The following is a 21,378-nucleotide window of genomic DNA, read 5'->3' as shown; positions in this document are numbered from 1 at the left end:
CGCTACTCGACCATTTACAATCAAATGAAGGGGGGAAAATAAAAATAAAGTAAAGCCGACGGTAGCCCCGGGGCCGCCGTTCTTGGTCACCGCCGTTGCGTAAGTTTTTAATTTACCACTCCAACCTCCTGACAAAACTCGCGTAAGAGAAACCCCAAAAAAAATCTCACGATACTTTCTACATAGTTTGTCGCACTCTCTCTACGCCAGCCATCTCATCCAGACCTTCCCCGTCTTGCCCCCCCCGGGCAAAAGGGTGCGGAAGATTCCTTTTCCGATGAGCTCGGCAGACCGGCCCGCAGCCGCTGGGTAATTTCGGGATGTCTGATGGATGCCAGATGGGACAGTCAGCATTGAGCAAGGCCACAGCTACAATTGTAATCTATGAGGACAAGGGTGGTCCCTATTCACAACATGTCACTCGAGTTGAATCGATTGATTAATACTGATTGATAGTCGACCAAACGCGTCAATATTATCCGGCTGATACGCTCAAACGTCTGATCACCGATTGAAAAAAAAAAGATATATAAAGCGACCGACCAAACCCCAGCGAGTAAATGGTTTTGCTCATCTTCGTTGATCTGTTGCCCTAAGGTTGTATCCTGGTCGCTTATGAATGATCTATCTCTTCGCATACCACCGCCGCTACGTATTTCTCCTGTGCACTGTCGTCAAAACAGAAGAGAGATTGCAGCGGCACATCCAGCGGCTCAAAACAATATGTTCTGCATATTCTGGGTTTGGCCTAATTGGCAGCCGCCCGTTATCAAATCCCTTACAGGACACCCAGCGCCATTCTGCTTGAAATTGATATGGCTCTACGTGTAGAGTAGAGCACATGTAGTTACCCCTATTTTTCTCTTTCATTTTTCTCACTAGTCTTGTCCCTCTTACCAGTGACAATTGGGGATTGTGTAACCGGCAGCGGCTGGGGCGACTGCGGAATTGAATCCCTTTAAATGCATATTAAATGTTAACTGACAGCCGATTAAATTATTGATCTTGTGATCAAGGTAGTCCTCCAGGTATATACCGAAGAAAACATTCAACTACGACTTGTAGTTACGATCATTTCTCCCTGTATCGTGAGTATTTTTTCTTCTTTTCTATGACATATTTCTCCTGCTTTAGCGACCATACATAGGCGATCTGATTGTAGACATCACTCTGCCGGCAATTTGTCGATAAATAGAGTGTTTAGAAAAACAAAAGGTTCGCAAGTTGAAGTGGCTAGACGCTATCCTGCAGGCGGGACCCTGGAATTCAGGGTCTCCGCGGGGTTAAACAGTCCATCATGTTGAAAAAACACTTGCCATGTGAAGGCCATTATGCGAGCTTTAAGAGCGGGGAGACACCGAGAAACGGCAAACGTCAGCCTGTATCATATCGGACATCTCCTACCTAAGGACAGGCAGGCTGAGAGGAGGGTATGAAATGCCACTGGTAGGGTAGAAAAGTTCCATCATGGCTTCTAGATTTTTACTGCAAGCCAAACCATTTTTTCTTGGCGACACAATAATCTGCACCAGGAAATCGCGTAGTATAATTTTGTTTTTGCCACCTGCTTGCGTCTTTTTGCGGGAACGGGTTTGAGTGTTTAGATCTCGGCTGTGTTAGCCCGTTGTTTATCTGTTTTCCCCCTTGGTTTATTCTCAAGCGCAAGACAGAAAACCCTCCGAAAACGAGGGGACGATTCGTACCAGGTTCACCGGTTCATCCCGTCTATTCATCCTTCTCAGTATGAGATTCCCCCGGTGATTTCCTCCGTGATCAAGACTCAAGAACTCTCTTTCTCACCATTCATGCACACGGGTAGATGCCTCTAGAGTAAGTGTATATGTGCATGAACGGGTTAGGGGTCTTGCGGCGCTGAAATCTTCTGTTTGGAAATTGGAATTAATTCCTCCTCGTGGAGATCAGCTGTGCCACAACAGCCCTTGAAAGTGCAGATTCTGCAGGTTAAGAGAGGGGGTTGGAAACAAGGAATAAAAAAAAGGAGATCGGAAATATATGGCTTTCGTTACACAGTGTGTAATATCCATTGTCCAAGGTGCATGTCGGATTGATTTTCAATAGGGCGAATAACGCTCTCTGTTATGCTAGCTCGACTGAATTCGATTATGGTCTTTGGATGATCATGTTGTAGATAAACCACCATCCATCCCTCAGCTTGAAGCCTGTAATGGTTAAAGTGGGGAAACGACACTGCACTATGACATTGCCATTGACTCTGAAATCGGTGTCATGTCTGTACTCTAGAGTACCTATGGTCTAAAGAAAGAAAGGGAAAAAAAAAACCGACTCCTGAGAGATCTGTGAATCGTGCACCAAGCGACATCAGTTCATCTTCGTTCCCGGCACACCCCTGCAAAAGATGTGAATTGACTCCGTCTAATGGGTTTACGACTGAGCACGCAAGGATCGCCGAAAGCGAACCCTCATATTTGGGCCTGTGCAAATGCGCCTTGAACTTTATTTCGAAAACAATTTTTCTGTTTCCCCACGTGTGTCACGGGGATTCCCATTCACAAACAAATGCCCACACCGTCCGTAGGGAGAATGCACCCAGCAGTTCTCTCTCTCTGAAGTTCCACACTTCACAATCACTCAACTCTAGAAACCAAGGTTTCTGATCGATTTTTACCGGAATCGGTGTGGATGCCTTTGATTAATAATCATCGTCATACATGAGCTGGATTGTTCCCTCGAATGAGAGAGCTTCCCAGAATGCCGGGCCCATGGCAAACCTTTGACCTCTCAGGACTAAGAACATAGGAGCTAGGTGCTTCCGTCGATTGAATTGTAGGTACCAGCCGCAAACGTTGGCCGCCATAAACTCAATGCCTAGCTAGTTGCACTAAGGACAAGTGTATTCTCGTCGCGAAGCACAAAGGCGCTATGAGACTGGACCAACAGCATATGGTGGCGCTCAAGATTTTCCTCGCTCAGCCATTGGCTATACTTGCACTCGGGGTTTCCATCCGGAGACGCTACCGGTCAGATAATTTTTGTCTGTTCGCAGTGGTGGCTTTGGGGACAGATGAGGGTAGATTGAGATTCGTTAATCAAAGTGATAGATTGAATGATCGTGATGGATGGATGGATGGATGGATGGATGGATGGATGGATGGAGGTTTAAAGTTCCAAATACCTAACTGCTTGATGTAGGTACCTGTGCTGTGTGCATGGCAATCGAATAGGTATCCTTCCAGGTCTATGTAGTATGTAGGTAGTCTGAAAGCCATGTCTAACATGTGTGTGGTGATATTAGGTTGGTAATCAGCAAATGTGGAGAGTACCGCGGACTTGGGCTGGCTGCCGGAGGGTGTGAATTATGGAGGGCCTTCTGAAGGCCCAAAACACAGCAAAGTAAGCTCGTCTCGAGGTCTGGGCGTCTGTGGGGATGGAACCTTGCGCTGCCTACTGGCAAGGAGAAGACATCCATACATACGGGATCAGGAGTAGCGAGAGAGGAGTCAAAGCCGAGAAATACCATGATTCAGACGATGGCCGAATAAAAATCTAGGCCGAATACCTGTTTTAGAGCGGATCCCGGTACATATTGACATGCAGGCCTGCTTTGCGTAGCAAGAAGGGGAAAAAAAAATCAAGCATCAAGGGTGACTTATACCTACGACCCGTGTTTTGTTTGCGGCCCTCCCCACCAGATCATTTGAGAAGTTTTTCTTCTCCTTCTCTAGATTCCTTTCATACATATCTTCACCACTCCATATAGAATCGAATCTACGAACCGCGGATTCCTTACACCGCTCAGCCGCTGAAGCCGCATGAGATATCGTGGTTTCACGGGATTTTACTTCCTAGATGTCACCACAAACGTGTGCCTTACCAGGCATAGATCATGGAAACTCTCGAGATATTCGGCGCTCTAGGGAGCTGTACAAGTGGGTTCACCTTATCCCATGACGTTTTAAACCTTTGTAGTTACAAAGTAGAAAAATATTAATCTGCTTGTTTATTGAAGATACTACCAACCCCCTTCGCCTATGCTCGAGTTGTCTTCCCGACCTGTCCAAACTTATGAGCAGGGCCTCGTAGCCTCACCAGACCCAGCCTTGATGTCATTTGCACTTCTTACAGCAAACCTCCTGTCATGCAAACGGTCTATGATTTCACTCATCGACCATGAAAGAATATATATCATCGCTGAATCTACACGCACGTTATCAGTCACCGTCCCACACACCCATGCACCAGGTGATGATCTATGGTTGGGAGGGTGCTTGTCGATACCTAGGGAAGGAGGATTGTGCGAGAGAACCGTTTCGTTGCTGGCACCTACTGAGGTTCATGATGACGGTATGATGATTTTTGAAGTTCCAGATCTCACCAAAGAACCAGTTTATCAGAACGAAGATTACGTCACTGGATGGCCCGATATGAAATTCTATGCTGGTGTCCCGCTCCGAACAAGGAGCGGCTTCTCTATTGGAAGTTTATGTGTCATTGACGATAAGCCACACCCGGGTGGACTCAAAGATGATGCTAAGTTAACATTGGCGAAGATGGCGGAAACGGTCATGGGCCACCTCGAGAGAGTTCAGGCAGAGCGGGATATGAAGAGAGGAAGAAATATGGAGTTGGGAATTTCGAGGTTTTTAGCAGGGAATTTCAGAAATGAGCGTGCGGAGATGGATGATGAGGAATTTGCGGAAAGAGTTCGGTATGAGCAAAGATCGCAGGAAAAGAGGAGAATGGAGTCTGAAAGGTTGAGATGGATTGATCAAATGGAGAGGCAGCAGAAAAACAATATGGGGACAGATATAGTGCCAGAAGGGGTCAAAACAGCAAGAATTTTATCACAAATATCAGAGAAGCTAGGGAGGAGAAAGGAATCGGATCCGTTTGCACGCGATTTTGCATCCGATTTGAACCAGGATAAGGTACCAGAAGGTGCATGGCCTGAGGGCAATCATCTAGGTTTTCCCAATGTCAAAGCATCTCAATTACCACTCTCTTTCCCAACTCCAAAATCTGAAGATTTTTCTTCTATTCTGCACCCTCCTGGCCCCCTTAATATCCCAGAGCTTTCGCGAAGCCGCAGCTATTCCTCAGTAAGATCAGGAAGAAGTACAACAGGCACAAGGCCTTCAGGGGGATCGACCAGTTCGATATCTTCACTGAGCGCCACTATTCCCCCTTCATCGCCATCAGATTCTCTATTCCATGATTCGGACTCAGCCGCCCAATGTTCAGCCGCCACAACACCCACAGGGCAACTTCAGCCACAATACCCTGACATCAACAACTCTTTCCGCTCTACATTTGCTCGTGCATCGGTATTGATCCGCAAGTCAATTGAAATTGACGGTGTTGTCTTTGTGGATGCCGACTTGGAGGACTCGTATGATATCGATGATTGTATAGACTCACCAAAAAATACGCCACCGGAGCCAATGTTTGATTATTCCGCAAAACATCGACAAAGACCGAAGAAGTACCGTCGAAGATCTGGGATTCTTGGTTATGCCACAAAGGGAGGTACCTCTTGCACAAATCCCTTTGATAATGACAGCATGATCCGTCGAGGTAGCGAGTTGGAGAGAAGCCTCGGATTTGATATTGGCGAGATTGAGGAGTCTTTTTTACGCACCATGGCACATCGCTGGCCGCACGGTCATATCTTCTCGTGCAATCAGTCTAGCCCGCGTGAGGCTGAGACGGGCTCAGATGATGACTCTGAATATACACCAGATTGCGAAAAGTCTACAGGAGGAAAGTATATGAAAGAAGTAGAGATATTGAAACGTTTTTTGCCAGGGAGTACTAATGTTGTCTGTATGCCCATGTATGACTTTTCTGGAAAACTTTTTTCAGTGGGATTCGCCTGGAGCTGCTCCAGAGTTAGAGTATTCAGTGATGATGTGGAGAAGAGCTTCATGGCAGCGTTCGGGAACAGCATTATGGCAGAAGTAGGGAGGCTGCATTGTGTTAGTGGTATGTTTGAAGACCGTTTTACAATCCAAATCCTGAATATTTGCTGACGAGGATAATTGATGCGTACAGCGGATAAGGCGAAGGGTGACTTTATCTCGTCGGTCTCACATGAACTTCGATCACCATTACATGGAATTCTAGCGAGTGCCGAGTTCCTAGCGGATACGGATCTTGATAGCTTCCAGAGGAGCTTTGTCGATACTATTGAGAGCTGTGGGCGTACGCTACTCGACACCATAAACCACGTTCTAGACTTTTCAAAATTAAATAGCTTTGGGAATAAATGGACTGGAACGGCGTCATCAATGAAGAAGGAGAGCATAGTCCGAAGAATGAGTCGGCAACGTGGGCGGTCTGCTTCGGTATGCTACGAAAGCCCGGAAGAGTTCAAGAGCGATGACAATCAAGAACCGAAACCGAGTCAATGTGCCGGGGGTCTATCTGCATCTGTGAATGATGTTGTTCACTTGACTGCGGAAACGGACTTGAGCGCTATCTTGGAAGAGGTGACGGAAGGTGTATTTGCGGGCTATGAATTTAGGGGAATAAGCACGCCAGGGATAATGGAGGTTGTTGGGACTTCAAAAACTGAAGGAAATGGAAGACCAGCCGGGGCGAAAAATGACATTACGGTTATCATCGATGTTGATAGACGCGATGATGGGTGGGTGTTTGAAACGCAACCAGGCGCATTGCGAAGAATCTTTTTGAACTTGGGAGGAAATGCGATCAAATATACGGATTCTGGTTGGGTCCGAATCAAGATGAGGGCGGAGGACTTGCCAAGCAAAGGTGATGAAGATAAGAAATCCCTTGTTACGTTGACTTTTACGGACTCCGGAAAGGGTATAAGCAGAGAATTTTTGAAGACACGGTTATTCACACCTTTCAGTCAAGAGAACCCGCTTGTCAGCGGGACAGGGCTGGGTATGAGCATTGTCAGGCAGATTGTCGAAATGCTAGGCGGTGAGATTGGTGTGAAGAGTCAGCCTGGTAAGGGAACGGAGGTGACTGTCAGCCTGGTGCTGAAGAGGGTCTTGAAGACGAGGCCTGACCAGTCTCTTAACCAAGAGACGAACGGACAAGATTCTGTGATTGAAAAAATTAGAGAGAGGACCAAGGGAAAGAGAGTTTCTTTGCTCGGTTTCGATTCTACGCCCCCAGAATCTGAAGCTCAAATGCGAGCGACTGCGTTTCTTAGAAGTTCGCTTGAAAGCTATGTCACCAAATGGTTCGGGATGGATATCATCCCAAACTCTTCGTCTTATTCTACTAGTGATAAGGTAGACTTTGTTATTACAAACGAAGGGGCTATGGTTAATGCACATCTGGCGCTTCCTGAGGAAGCAGGCAAAAACATGCCCGGGAAGACTGGAGGGATACCATTGATTGTTATCTGCTCGAACGCAGCAAGGCATGAAATCTACCAGCCTTTAAATACCGCTGAGAATAAGGGGATTGCTGGGTTTGTGTCAAAGCCATGCGGGCCCATGAAACTCGCGAAAGCTCTAGCGTCTTGTCTAGATCAGATGGAGGCGGCATTGAAATCCCAAGCAGCAGTATCTACCTCCACCAAAACGGATACATTGGTCTCTCAATCACAATCGAATAAAACTATCCATTGTACAGAGGCCAATACTTTGCCGAAAAACAGACCTTCTCCTCCTCCTCGTCCTAAGAGGCGTTCTACTGAGGTCAATCTCTCATCCAAGAGTTTTCATTGTCTGTCCACAGAAATTCCGGTTACGGTAACACCCAGCACACCAATCGAAAAGGATGACAGCCCAATCTCACGATGGAAACAAGGGGTTGGGCGGATAACCTCTCTCAACTTGAATGATGAAAATGGGGGCAAGAAACTTCCCAGAACCCTCATCGTGGAGGACAATCCAGTCAACTTAATGCTTTTGGCAACGTTCTTAAAGAAGAAGGGCTATCCATTCGAAAAAGCCACGAATGGACTCGAAGCTTATCAAGCCGTCGAGAAAAATCCCGAAGGTTTCGATATCATTCTCATGGGTATGCTTCCTTCCATATTCTCTACCTTTTACGAATACTAACGATGAATAGACCTGCAAATGCCAGTCATGTCAGGTATCGAATCTACCAGAGCTATACGAACATTGGAACGACAACGACGACGGAAGGGCAGTTTGATCATCGCACTCACTGGGTTAGCGACTGCAAATGATCAACTCGAGGCCTTTGAAGGGGGGATAGATTTGTTTATGGTGAAGCCAGTTTCATTCAAACATTTAGAAAAGACATTACAAGAGCTCAAGCTAGAGGATCAAGACTAGAGGTCGATGTGGAGTTAGGGCGATAATGTTTTATTTTGGTTTTGGGAATTCCTTTTACTCCACTTCTTTCTATTGCTACTTATTTGGTAACTCTTATTCTATGTTTTTGGGCGTTCATACGGTGGTATCTATATTTTGTGCAGTTTCCTTTTATTTTGCTTATATTTTACTATGTTCTGGAATTGGGCTGGTGCTCAGGAGTTTATTGCGATACATAATGTGTGGTTACAATAGGTTGTTAGTCAGGTGCTATTTTATGTATACGATGTATAATACGATAGCTGGTCCATTGTTACATCTAGAACAATAAAAAACAGAAGTCTGCCATCAAGACAAGCTCCCCGAGGCCGCATAAGGGGTTCCTTGCATGACGGTGGCTACCCTACTTTGATTCTCTTCCGTTGTCTTGTATGGGCATATGGTACTGTTGCCTGATGCAAGGGATTAAGACTCGCCATACAGGTATGTATCTGTGAGGCACACCCTCTATCAGGTAGGCCCTTCCCGGCCGGTGGTTCATGCCTCATCACTCGCTGGGCCAATTTCCCCCCATCACAGCCTAGCCAGTAGTATGCAGGTACGTACTGTTCATATATCCACGCTCCTGCAATGCCCGCATGCTCTGGTGGCCGGGGACGCCGAAGATGGGAGCGCCGAAGATGGGAGCGCCGAAGATGGGAGCGCCGAAAAGTTTTATATCAGTACCAATCATAACAATCATAAGAACTGCATTATTGAATTCGTGGGCAAATGATCCCCGTTCGGTATTCTTCCATCTTCGGTATACCCCCATATATACGGGTCCAGCCAGAGATTTGCTGCGCGGCTTACTTAGTTGGTCAGCTGGATGGGCAAAAAAGAGCTTACGGCGTATCGGTGGGTGAGACCTTCAGCTGTCGATATATCTGTCGTATTTCTCTTTGGGGGGGGGGGGGGGGGGGGTCATCAGGCATGGCACGTGGTATGTAGGGAAGAAACATGACTGAAGAGCGAAAATTGCAGGTCCATATTTGCACAGGACATGGATGGTATAGGTAGAGAGTAAGTGCATGTATGGCGTATGCTGTTAGCTACAATTAATGTATTGTAGCTTGAGATGCCTCGATGTTGTTGCCAAGGCCGTGTTACAAAACCTTGGTTTGGTGCTAAGTTTTTTTTTTTACTTAAAGATGACTAAGCACCGCCCATCAACTTCTACTCTGTATGGGTGCGGGTTTTGGTTGGTTGGCTGGTAGTTCATTCGTGTATATATGATGAATGCGGTCTTCCATTATTATATGTGAGTATTAATATTTTCTTTATGTATTCCTAGGGAAAATTACGCGTATAATACTACATAGTTCATGATCAGCTAAAATCCTTAAGCCTCGGCGTTATCAGACTATATTACTACATATGTACGTACCAAAGTTACCTTTGAGAATACATGTAGCAACTTGGAATCGAGAGATTAGCCAAGACAAGTAGCAACTACATATGTACTTAAGAATTCGGAGAAAACATCGCTTCACTGGGAGCAACCCTAACTCAAGATCGATCTGGACGTATGTACATGTATTATCAACCGTAGCACAAACCCGCCCTTGCATCATCGCCATTTTTGAACCTCGAATCCAAGCACTATATATCACGTATATACGAAATTTTAAATCTTCTCTGGTCTCTCGATCGTCCCCCCTTCCCTGTCGTCATCAGAACTAACTCCAATCTCAAACACGCCACCCCATTGCATTCCTCGATAACACTGTTGACACCCGGCCTGGGGGAACATACGACCTACGGTATTATTCTACCTCGCCGTTCGTTTCCCACCACCGTGGTTCTACATATATGCCATGGAGCGATAAAGTATACACCAACTGCATCCGACACTCTCCATGTCTCTACCCGTTATCGCTGATAAGAAAACCGCACCACCTATGTTTCCCAGCGATAAAGTCTCGGCTGTCGGCAAAAAAAAAAAAAAAAAACAGCTTCAATTGTAATCACCAGCGCAGCTACTCTACATAACATTCACCAAACCCGTCAGTTGCCAAGCCGAGTGATAATCCATGATGAAACACAAGACAAGACACATGCACGAGTGAGATGTCGCGAAGAATTTAAAACACCGTTATTGGGGTCGGCTCGTACCGCTGTTATTATGAGGGAGATATGTAGCGTCCGTTTGGGTGTCTCGGGGCAGAAAATCTCCGAGAAGGGGGGGTGGTGAACCCCCGTCGCCGGCAGTGGTTGTAGTGGTGGTGTGGTGACGACGATACACGATGACTGGCTGGTAGGTTGAGGTCAGGTCAGCTCAGCACCGAGAAATAAAACAGAGAGCATGCTGTTCTAGCCACACAACAGCATAGCAACATAACTTGTGTGTTGTGTCTGAGCTTTGAAACCAAACGAAACTTCGGAAGGAGTTTAGGCTGAATTAATCGCAACACCCTTTCAAGGTTCCTGGGAAAAAAACTCCTTCGGGTTTAACCTTGTATGTACTCTACGTATTGCTTCTCGAGGCCGCGCCGGGGCTTTGCTTTACTTTGCTTCGGCTGATATTAATTTGCAACCCCGCAATTTAACGATTTTACACGCGCGGGGAAACATAGGTTATCTATTTATGCTGACCTCCAGTGCGGGGGAAATAGCTAGGGAAATTTGGGGGAATGTATCATGGAGCTTTAAATTTGTACCAATCCGTGGCATCAGGTCATAGTTCCGTCATTGATACTGAACTGTACTTTGAATACCCATACGGACAAATTGTCATTAGTGCTTAGACACTACATACGTACAGTACAGACAAGAGACTACACCGGCCGAAGGATTATTTCATCCGCTCAAGTGTCCAGTGAGAGATATAAACACGCACCCAAAATGGTCCTCGCAAAACCCGAAAACACAAACGTCCGCAATCAATTCGACCTCACCGGGAAGGTGGCAGCCGTGACAGGCGGCACCAGAGGAATAGGGATTGAAGCTGCCCGCGGCCTCGCCGAAGCCGGAGCATCCGTAAGTCACAGTATCTACCCATTATCACTCTTACTATCAACCCCCCCCTCGCCCAGGGCCCCAACCCAATTGCAATTGTACCACCCACTCACCACCCATAGGTTGCAATAATCTACACCTCTTCTAAAGATGCCGAGAGTATTGCATCCCAGATGTCACAAGAGACCGGCGTCAAAATAGTTGCCTACCAGTCCGACGTGCGCGACCCCGCATCAATCGCTGCTACCATCAACAAGATCGCAGCGGACTTCGGGCGTATCGACATTATGGTTGCAAATGCTGGCATCACAACGCATGTTGCAGCGATTGACCAGACGCCAGAGTCCTTCTCGGAGGTCATGAAGGTCAACCTTGACGGTGCTTTCTATACGGCACAGGCGGCAGCAAAGATATTTCAGAAGCAGGGCAGTGGGAATGTCATATTTACGGCGTCAGTCAGTGCGCTACTAGTCAATATTCCGCAAAAACAGGCAGCGGTATGTAGTGGTGTTTTCTTCTTCTTCGCTATGTATTTTATCTCTGCATGCATGCATGGCTTAGCAGAGTACCACTGGCACGACATGAGGCTAAAACTATAATCTTGAAAATAACAGTATAACGCGAGTAAAGCGGGTTTGGTGCAGATGGCAAAATGCCTTGCAGTCGAGTGGGTTGATTTTGCAAGAGTCAACTGTGTTTCTCCTGGTTTCATCGCAACCGATAGTAAGTTCTTCTTCTGCTGTGAAACGGATTGCGGGGTACATAACAGATAGACTCTATGATATTAACAGAGGACAAGTGATTGCGGAACTTCCCGAGGACTGGAAGAAGTTGTGGCATACCATGGTTCCGGCGCAAAGATTTTGTGATCCCTATGAGTTGAAAGGGGTGCGTAGAACTTTAACCTCCTCCTCCACCGCTGCTAACCTGGGTTGCGGGAGAGTTGAGCTGACTTAACTTTTAAACTATCAGGTGTACGTATTCCTTGCTAGTGATGCCTCGAGTTATATGACGGGTACGTGGGCCCGATCTCTTTTGAATTCCCCTGAAGATTGTTTTGTGGACCTGGGTTTGCTCAATGGTTGATTTTAGGCGCAAACCTGGTTGTGGACGGTGCATACACCCTACCGTAAAGATAGGTGCTACCAAATCCTACTATTATTATGGTTACCATAACAGGTCGTCGCACTTCTGGCCGAGAGAATAAAAATGTCTTAGATAAACACATAGACTTGAAACCTGTAATTGGTTAGAGGGAATCTTGCTACTATTCAGCCATCCAGCAGTCTCCTTATTGTGCGTAACTATGGATATCACCTTTCTTAGGGAGGCACCATCGGAAGATCATCTCGCACTTGTGCGTTTGTAGTGGAAATAAGACCATCCAAAAAAGCACCAACTGGTATCCATATTCCAATATGCCGAAAGGAAAAGGCTCGTCCAGCCAACACAACATATGATAGTCGATAATACCGTATGTAGTTATGATAACAAATAGTATAATAGTACTCTTATACACATACATGCCCGCCGGTACGAAGTTACGCCGTGGGAAGGCCAAATGGCTTTTTAAAATCAATTTTTTTTTGTTCAAGCCACCAGTCGGAGATCTACGACGTCACAGTCAAAGATTTTCCCCACTGCATACCGCATGGCATCTTTAAACTCGCGACATAGCTAGTTAGCGTCGGACATTTGCCTCCCAATGTGTAGCTTAATCCAAAAAGACCTTGCCCCCTGCAATCTTCGGGCATAAGCGAGCCCTTCTTTTGGACCCTATTTGCTAAGAGAGGGAGAAAAAAAAAACAAGGCTTGGATTTAGACTTTGTCGAGTGTACGGGGGATGGACGCCATTTGTAAATGACTCCCGGGGCCGTGAACGTATGTATGTAGGTACATACGGCGTGGCCGATGATGGTGGATATATAATGCCTAATGGCTGGATATTCTTGCTTGCCCATTTTTATGCCTGACAGGACAGACTGCCAACAAAGCAAAGCAGAACGGGCAGGCAAAGAAAAGAAAGTAAGTAAATAAATAAAAATCTCTTCGCACCTCGCACCGAGGTATCCCTTGGACGTACGAGACATTTGGAGAATCTCTCTCATGCATTAGCGCGAATTGGCAGTCATGTGACCTAGAATTTGGCTGAGAAAACGTCCGGGTAAGCAGTTTGCTGCATTTATCGGTCCCCGGAATACTCAGAGGTGCCAAAAACTTCGCAAGTTACTGCTTTATTACAGTAAATCGTTTCCCAGATAGGCTACGCTAATGCATGAGAGAGATTCTCCAAATGTCTCGTACGTCCAAGGGATAAGATCAGAGTGTCAATCCCGGCCGGCCTGACCGACGATCGAGTCGGAGCGACTTGCGTGCTTGTGAGCTTGTGAGCTTGTGAGAGGAAGAGGTTCGAACGTTCGTTTGTTGGTGATGATGATACCAGATATAATAATCATTGCCGTTATTAGAGTCTTTTAGCTGCGCGAGTTGGACAGAAAGTCGAGCAGGTTGGACAGAAAGTCTAGCTGTTTTAGGGAGAGACTTGCAGCCGTTCAACCAATAAGATGTGCAGGACTTTTTGTCGAAGTGCTCGACTTTCTGTCCAACTCTTGCAGCTAAAAGACTCTATTATAATTAACGTTTCTGAGACAAACCCCCCACAGCGTGGGTCTGGCCAAATTAATGATATTGGTTATCTTATCCTGGTCTCTATCAAGTTCTGGATTTTCTAATCTATCTGCCGGTAGATCAATCCCAGTTAAGGTGACCATGAACGGGTAGAAAGTGTTGAACTAAACTCGAACCTGGGGTTTCTTTTTCGTTTCTTTCTTTCTAGACAAACGTCAAAAATATGTAAATAGGATCGAGGGCAGGACAGGGCAAGGTATGGCATAGAGTACGTACACTACGTTGCGTTTGTACGGTATGCCTCTTTTTCCAATAGGCAGACATGGTTTATATTTAGTGCGAGAGAGCGTGCCAGGGTAGGGCGATTATTCCTAATTACAATTCCAAGGAAAATAGCAAGTTGTATGCCGGCCCGGTCCCAAAAGAAATTGCCATTAATTACTTAAACATTTGGTAAGAAGGCGGAGGAATTAAGTTAAGTTGTGCGGGGAGTCTAGAGTAAATGATGTCGTTAATATTATTAGACAAGACTGACAATCAAGACATACAATACAAGGCGAGTCTATCGTAATATACTCAGGTCTCGTACCTATTGGTGTGCGTATCTGTCTTGGGGGTGGATTAGATCAAACATGTACATGCACACCATGAGTAGTCACGTACTCTACATTTACCGAGGTATGAAGATCAAGGCTAGCTACCCGCTGTTAGAGTAAGTACGAACGAACGAACGGTGGAGCAGCAGCAGTAGCACTAGCAGCAGTGGTTGTTGTTGTTCCGGGAGGCCAGTGAGGGTTGTTTGTTGATCTGTTGTTGTGGCTGGATTGGGGAGTTGATTTGACTACCGATTGAATGGGGGATAGGCTAGGACAACAACCAGGTCCGTGTGGCTTCTGCTTGCTTGCTCCACTAAAAGCTCCTCACACTCCTCTCCACAGGCTACATCCAGGCTCCAGCAGACAAATAGATACAATGTGGGCATGGCCGAGATGAAGGACGTGCGGGAAGCGAAGCTTAGAAGAACAGTTACGTTTCACTTCAGGAAAGGAAATAGGCAACAACAAACAATAATAACTACATACATACTTAGTACTCAATACCGTATTTAATAATGCAATCCTGGGTTCTGTTCAACTGTCACTTCTATATACGTACCTACATGAGGAAGAAACGGCATAAGCTTTTTCTAATGAGAAACCCCTACCATCCGCCCCCTGAAGACGGTTTATGTATGCTAACTTAAGGCCGGATGGAGAGGTGCAAGTGGCGAGTTATGTGACCGGGGAGTGGTATGTCTCGGGAGATATTCCCAATCCAGCGCGGGACCCCTCGGCGTTCAACCTCAAACCATCCACAGACACCGAAGTCCCAAAGATCGAGGCACCGAGCTGATCGGCGGAGTTGTCCAAAACCATGTGTAAAGGGAAGCACGGAAGTATCAGGAAGGAGAGTGGAAGGGGGGTGGGAGGACGCGAACCATTCACCAAGGCTCTCACTTAACTAGCTGCTGCGCTTTATCATACTTTATACAGCTTGTGTCCTTCGTGACTTTCAATTCTTGGTTTCCTTGGTACTGTCTCTTCATTCCTGGTGGTGGCCCTAAATCTGATCTGACCGTTACTCGAGATCTTTTTATCATCCTATCTCCCGGTCGCTTTTTACTTTAATCTTCGTGCTCTCGCTCTTGCACGCTCGAGATTGTCTTTGCTTTGAACTCAAGTGCAAGTACCACTTGGTTCTATTTCACTCCACGCAAAACAACAGCCCAGCATGGACAGCGAGAAGATGGCAACCAGTGCTAGTTCATCATCAACAAAGTCTCCTTCAGAGCACAGTGAGCCTCACAGCGAGAACATTACAGCACAAAGGCTTGAGAAAACTCCTGCTGCAGGCCCATTGAACTGGGACGGCCCTAATGACCCTGACAACCCGTGGAACTGGTCCTCAGGAAAAAGATGGTTTGGAACAATTGTGCCTGGATGCTTCTGTATGCTCGTGTATGTTCCGCCTTGCTTGCTCTCTCGTAGAAAAAGGATGTTGAATTTTTTGTTAACATTGAATTTTGCAAAAATGTTAGAACATTTGCGTCATCAGTTTATGTTCCTGGCGTTTATGAGGTTGCTGCCAAGTTCAATGTTTCAATTACCGTGGCTCTATTGGGGATCTCGATGTATGTGGTGGGACTTGGCTTGGGGTAGGTTTTTTCTCTTTCGCTTCAGTTTTACCGAGGACTCAAGCACTAATCTGGGGGGAAATGCAGGCCAATGTTCAGTGCGCCGTTATCAGAGGTGAGCAGAAACAGCGCTAGTGACCGTTTTCGGGATCCAAAAAACTGATTCGGTGTACAGGTTTTTGGGCGAAAGATGGTTTACTTTGTAAACCTGCCATTCTTCTTGCTCTTCACGATGGGCGCGGGCCTGGCTCAAAACATTGAGACACTGGTCATCTGCAGGATGTTTTCTGGGATTTTCGGAGGACCTGCACTCGCTGTTTCGGCCGGATCATTTGTGGACGTATGGGAGTTGAAGAGCTCGGGGTTGGCAGTTTCTGTCCAGGCGATTGCAACCTTCATGGGGCCTGCGTTGGGTAAGCTCTGCACCCCACACCCGTCACTACTCGGCCTTGGCGAGACATGCAGGTGTTCAGGCTGGAGACTAACGATATGAAAATCCAGGCCCGATTGTTGGTGGATACCTCGCGCAGGACCAGAGCTGGAGATGGACCATGTGGATTATCCTCATTTTGGGAGGCGCGATGATGGTTCCTCTCTACTTTATGGAAGAGTCCTACAAGACCGTGATTCTCAAGCGCCGTGCCATTGCCCGCGGTCAAGAGCTTCCGCCTAAGCCAGACCCAAAAACAGCGTTGAAGATGATTTTTACAATCACCCTTGCAAGACCGTCTGTAATGTTGTTCACCGAGCCCATCGTTCAGGCTGTCGCGCTATACTCGTCGTTCGCATTCGCTGTGTTGTTTGGTTTTTTTGAGGCGTACCCGTATGCATTCCAGCGCGAGTATGGGTTCACGTTGGGACAAACGGGGTTGTGTTTCTTGGGTATTGCTGCAGGGTTAATTCTGGGGTGTGGGATTTACCTGCTCCAAGATAGACTAGTCTATGTTCCGGCCCTAAAGAAGCACAATGGTAACCCGCCTCCGGAGATTCGGTTAGTGCCCGCCATGATTGGAAGCTGTCTGATGCCTATCGGACTTTTCTGGTTTGCGTGGACTGCAAAGAAGGATATCCACTGGATCTCGCCTGTTATTGCTGGCGCGCCGTTTGGTGCGGGTCTTGTTCTGATCTTTGTACGTTCCCTACTAAATCTGTGTTTCGTCCGATGTTTAGATACTAATATGGTGAATAGCTTACGGCGGTTATGTACATCCTAGAAGTATACCCACCACTAGTGGCTGCGTCTGCAATTGCGGCGTTGGGTCTCCTCCGTTATCTCCTTGCCATGGCTTTCCCGTTGTTTACACCTCGAAGTAATTATCCCCCCTTGCTATATTATATGATATCCGTAGCTAACCGTCATCCACAGTGTACGAAAACCTTGGTATCGCTTGGGGAACATCAATCTTCGGCTTCATTTCCCTTGCCATGATGCCAATCCCGTGGGTCTTCCAGAGATGGGGCCCCTCCATTAGGGCCATGTCCAAATTCGATGCGGTCAGAGACTAAGCTCCGTTAAGCTTGCATATGTGTGTTTATGTATGTGTGTTTATGTATGTGTGTGATGTTTACGATCTAAGGACATGTGAGAGAAAATAAGGAGGCCTTAAGATTTCCTTAGGTCGTTCTAACTTGAATGGCCTCCCCCGGAGTTGATATTTGTTTATAGTATATTCGTGGTGTCCTTTTTTTTCCCGGTCACCGGTTTCATTTTTCTGTGGGCTTGTTTAGCATTGGATTTTTTCCCTCATTTTTACTTCGAAAAAAAAAGAACCTGTATATTTATATTTTTCATTACGTTATGGGTGTACGGATGTTTATCTCGCCATCGTTATCCTAAATAATTATTTTCTAGCTAGAAAAAGTCACATGCACACCGTGCAATCATGCTTGATATGGTGATATGCTTGAGGTTCCCAAAGTGGTTAACAAAAAACTTTCAGACGGCCAAAGTCCATTGGAATTATAGAGATCCTGGATACCGGGTGCTACCAAAATGTCAAGAACTGGATTACTATGCCATATTTCTCGCTTATACCCGAGGAATGGGGCCCTGGTGGCCTAGTGGTGGGTGATAGTCAACGCCTTTTCCCTTTCCTGGTCGTAGCCGCCGCTTACTTGCTTACACAGTTCTGAATGTTGGCGCTGGCAGCCTGAAAAGTGCTAAGAAGGAATTATCTTTTCGAAAATCCTTTCTCATCCATTAGCTAGTTTATAATGTCGGGCAGCAGTAGTAGAGGGAGCGCTGTTTCTGGAGGGCATCGCTATCGATACAGAGCACTTCCTGAGTTCGAAAACGATATGGCTGATAATAACGATTTCAAATCGCATACCGTTGATGAGGATATTGATGCTATTTCTACTCATGCCTCACGACAGAGGAAAGATAGTGGATTGTGGTCTAGGCAGCGGTTAGTTGATTTTGTCTCCCGATGCTAGAAAGAGGAGATAACTGACAAGGAGCGAATACACACCAGCTACCCCGGCGCCCTCCTTTTCAATATCTTCACATTCATTCTCCCTGCACTCTACGGCACACTCTCGAAGCTATGGATCGCGGGCATCAACAACAAGATGGTTGTTACGACGGACACATACACCTACATCAGCGTTGTGACCGAAGTAATCAACGAAGGGCTTCCCCGCGCCTCTTTTGTCATCATAGGCGACCGTTCTTCCCGTAGCATCACATCCCGCATCAGTTTGTCGAATACACTGATTATAGCACAAGCATGCCTAGGTGGGATCATGTCTGTTGTGATAGCAGCTGCTGCAAAGAGCTTTGCGGGGACGTTTGTTCCTATTGAGGTGAGGGAGGAAAGCGTGACGTATGTGCGTATATCTGCGTTTTCTTCGCTGTTTGAGGCCGTGGAGGTGGCGGTTGGTGCGGCTACGAGGGCCTTGGATAGGTAAGCTATATGAGGAACCTCTCTATAGGATGGAAATTAGCTGATGTTTGGCTGGGTGGGAAGACCAGATGTACCGCTCCTTATAAGCTCCGTGAAGACTGCTCTGAATATTATATTGGACGTTCTCTTAATATCCAAGTTCCGGGTTGGTCATCTGGATGTTGACGTCAACACCCAAGCCATAATCCGTCTCTCGTGCGATGCCGCCGGTGCACTGGCAGGCGTGTTGTTCTTCGCATATCTGTCAAACATTCTATTTTTGAGTCGCCCTTCAGGGGAAGAGGTAGAGAGTAGGAAACCAAGTAGAGTAGCGCTTTGGACACTAGTGAGACAGGGAAGGTACACGTTTATTGAATCTGCTATTCGAAATGTCTTGTATCTTTGGTTGGTCTCTGGAATTGTTAAGATGGGGTCTGATTATACCACGGTAGGGATACTTCAAATACGATGTTTTCAAGGTTAAGATGATGGCTGACGCGTAATACAAAGGCATGGGGTGTCTTCAACACCATCCGTTGGGGCCTTATCATGGTTCCTGTACAAGCGCTTGAAGCAACAGCTTTAACCTTTGTTGGGCATGCCTGGGGTTTTTGGCGCTTCCGAGTCGGAATCGACAATCGAACGCCTAAAGCGTCCTGGAAGGATCTCCTTAGTGAGCTCCATCCCTATTCACCTGTTGTAGTCGTAAATTAACGGATCATAAGCGATCACTCGACCGGCTCTAACATCCACAGTCATCGCCCTAGCAGTGGAGATCCCAATTTGTATAACATTTTCGGTCTGGGGTGCTCGGCCATTTGCCTACTGGCTCTCTGAGTCGGATTCCGTGGCAGATATCACTGCATATATGTGGAAGGTGATCATGAGTCTTCCCCCCTTCTAGCTCTGTCGCTCATAAAAATGACAGACAATCGACTGGTGCTACATCTTCTACGCCGTCTCTACCCAACTAGCCGCAATCCTCGTTGCTACAAGACCAAGATGGTATCTCGCCCAGTCCCTCTGCTCCAATATATTTTGGGTCCTGCCATGGGCAATTGCAGTGACTAGGATAAAGAATTTCAACAAAGATACGGCATGGAAGTGGCATAGTATTGTCTTTGGCGGGAGCTTGGTAGTTAGTTTTGTGATTATACTGGTTATTTTGGCGGCGTGGGGCTATAGACTTACCAGAGGGTTGAGTAGGTTGTCGAGGCTTTCTTCTGCGACATTTTATCATTAGAGTGCAAAACACAACTCCGTGCTCCCTCGATTCCTAGCCAGAGCATTATACATCAACTGATCAAGCACATACTGTCTTGTTTCTGTTTTTATTTTGAAAACTATTCCTAGTTCTGTTTGCGCTTCATGTTAATTACAACAAATGAATCATGATCAATCAATCAATCATTGCGATTGTTAGTTTATTTTTTAAAACAGATACAGGTCTAGAATACCGCTTAAATACAGGTGTTCATTTAGGTTATCCCCGTGTTTCAGAGTACTATATCGAGGCCGCTCTACACTTTGTGTTCTTCTCTTGTAGAAGTGGTTATATTTTTGTCAAATTACTGTGACATGTAGGTGGATCCGGGATTCTGTATGTGACTGCATTGTGGCTACCTAGCTGCCCACATTACCAATAAGGCTCGAGAACACGGTCTGGAATATCAAGCGGACCAAGCCTTCCCTCAGAGATATAGTTTATTATATCCTACATACACGGTTATTACATGTAGTTACATAGGTGCCATTTTAAGATCGATATTTTATCAAAAAATACATTTCGAGGTCAGCTCTAGCTTAGGCGAGTATTATATCTTTGTGGCTAAAGATCTTCTGTGTATGTACATGTACATACGGAACTTTCTTAATGGATGTCTAAAATATATCTATCTGGAAGGCGTTGATAAATTCTTCAACGATATTTGATGTAGGTACATGTGTGATGGCTATATATATAGCAGCATGTAGCTGTGAATACTAGCGCAGCTTATAAGCCTATTCAATTCCTCCTCAATCGTTTTAATAATCATGACTTCCCGTATATGTGTTCTATTGGGGAGCGATGTGGTATTCTAGGGCAATCAATATATGAGAAAGCCCTACTATACATCGAGCATGGGGCGGTTCTTGGGCCGCTGTAGAAAGGACATCTGAAAAGCGAAAATTAATTTTGTGCACATACATGTCCTGTACTTACGTACGTAACATACATGTACTTTATGGTTTGCATACACGAATGAATTATCAATCAATCATACATGATGTACTTTTATGGTTTGGGAGTTTGCCAAGAACGAGTGATATACTATGACCTACCTATATAACCTCAACTACATGTATGTACCGGGTGCATGTACTTATGTACATGTATATAATTGTGTGTGGGCACGCAGTTCGCCAAAATTAAAATGCCCACGATATTTCCAGTCACTTCGAGAGTTATTTTACT

At 46.1% G+C, this 21,378-nt stretch overlaps 4 protein-coding genes across 4 annotated transcripts; all 4 read left to right on the top strand.

Moving 5' to 3' along the window:
- Window positions 1-4,010: 4,010 nt before the first annotated feature.
- Window positions 4,011-8,261, top strand: H6S33_011978 (uncharacterized protein; the record flags this gene model as incomplete). The annotated part of the gene is made up of 3 exons (XM_044843338.1): window positions 4,011-5,961; window positions 6,031-7,980; window positions 8,032-8,261. 3 exons carry the CDS (start codon window positions 4,011-4,013, stop codon window positions 8,259-8,261), a joined length of 4,131 nt encoding a protein of 1,376 aa, XP_044695646.1.
- Window positions 8,262-11,123: 2,862 nt separating this feature from the next.
- Window positions 11,124-12,370, top strand: H6S33_011977 (uncharacterized protein; the record flags this gene model as incomplete). The annotated part of the gene is made up of 6 exons (XM_044843337.1): window positions 11,124-11,258; window positions 11,360-11,734; window positions 11,852-11,960; window positions 12,037-12,125; window positions 12,210-12,252; window positions 12,330-12,370. The coding sequence occupies 6 exons, from the start codon at window positions 11,124-11,126 to the stop codon at window positions 12,368-12,370; spliced, it is 792 nt and encodes a 263-aa protein (XP_044695645.1).
- A 3,265-nt stretch (window positions 12,371-15,635) lies between these two features.
- Window positions 15,636-17,544, top strand: H6S33_011976 (uncharacterized protein; the record flags this gene model as incomplete). Its single annotated transcript, XM_044843336.1, has 7 exons — window positions 15,636-15,862; window positions 15,943-16,035; window positions 16,126-16,153; window positions 16,214-16,451; window positions 16,540-17,168; window positions 17,228-17,348; window positions 17,405-17,544. The coding sequence occupies 7 exons, from the start codon at window positions 15,636-15,638 to the stop codon at window positions 17,542-17,544; spliced, it is 1,476 nt and encodes a 491-aa protein (XP_044695644.1).
- Window positions 17,545-18,252: 708 nt separating this feature from the next.
- H6S33_011975 (uncharacterized protein) lies at window positions 18,253-20,166 on the top strand (the record flags this gene model as incomplete). Its single annotated transcript, XM_044843335.1, has 6 exons — window positions 18,253-18,446; window positions 18,513-18,944; window positions 19,008-19,227; window positions 19,434-19,596; window positions 19,679-19,800; window positions 19,852-20,166. The coding sequence occupies 6 exons, from the start codon at window positions 18,253-18,255 to the stop codon at window positions 20,164-20,166; spliced, it is 1,446 nt and encodes a 481-aa protein (XP_044695643.1).
- Between the last annotated feature and the right edge of the window lie 1,212 nt (window positions 20,167-21,378).

Source organism: Morchella sextelata, assembly GCF_020137385.1.
Source record: "Morchella sextelata strain SCLS chromosome Unknown scls_7, whole genome shotgun sequence".
NCBI lineage: Eukaryota > Fungi > Ascomycota > Pezizomycetes > Pezizales > Morchellaceae > Morchella > Morchella sextelata.
The sequence above is the reverse complement of the archived record's forward strand: the minus strand, read 5'-3'. Positions and strand labels throughout refer to the sequence as shown.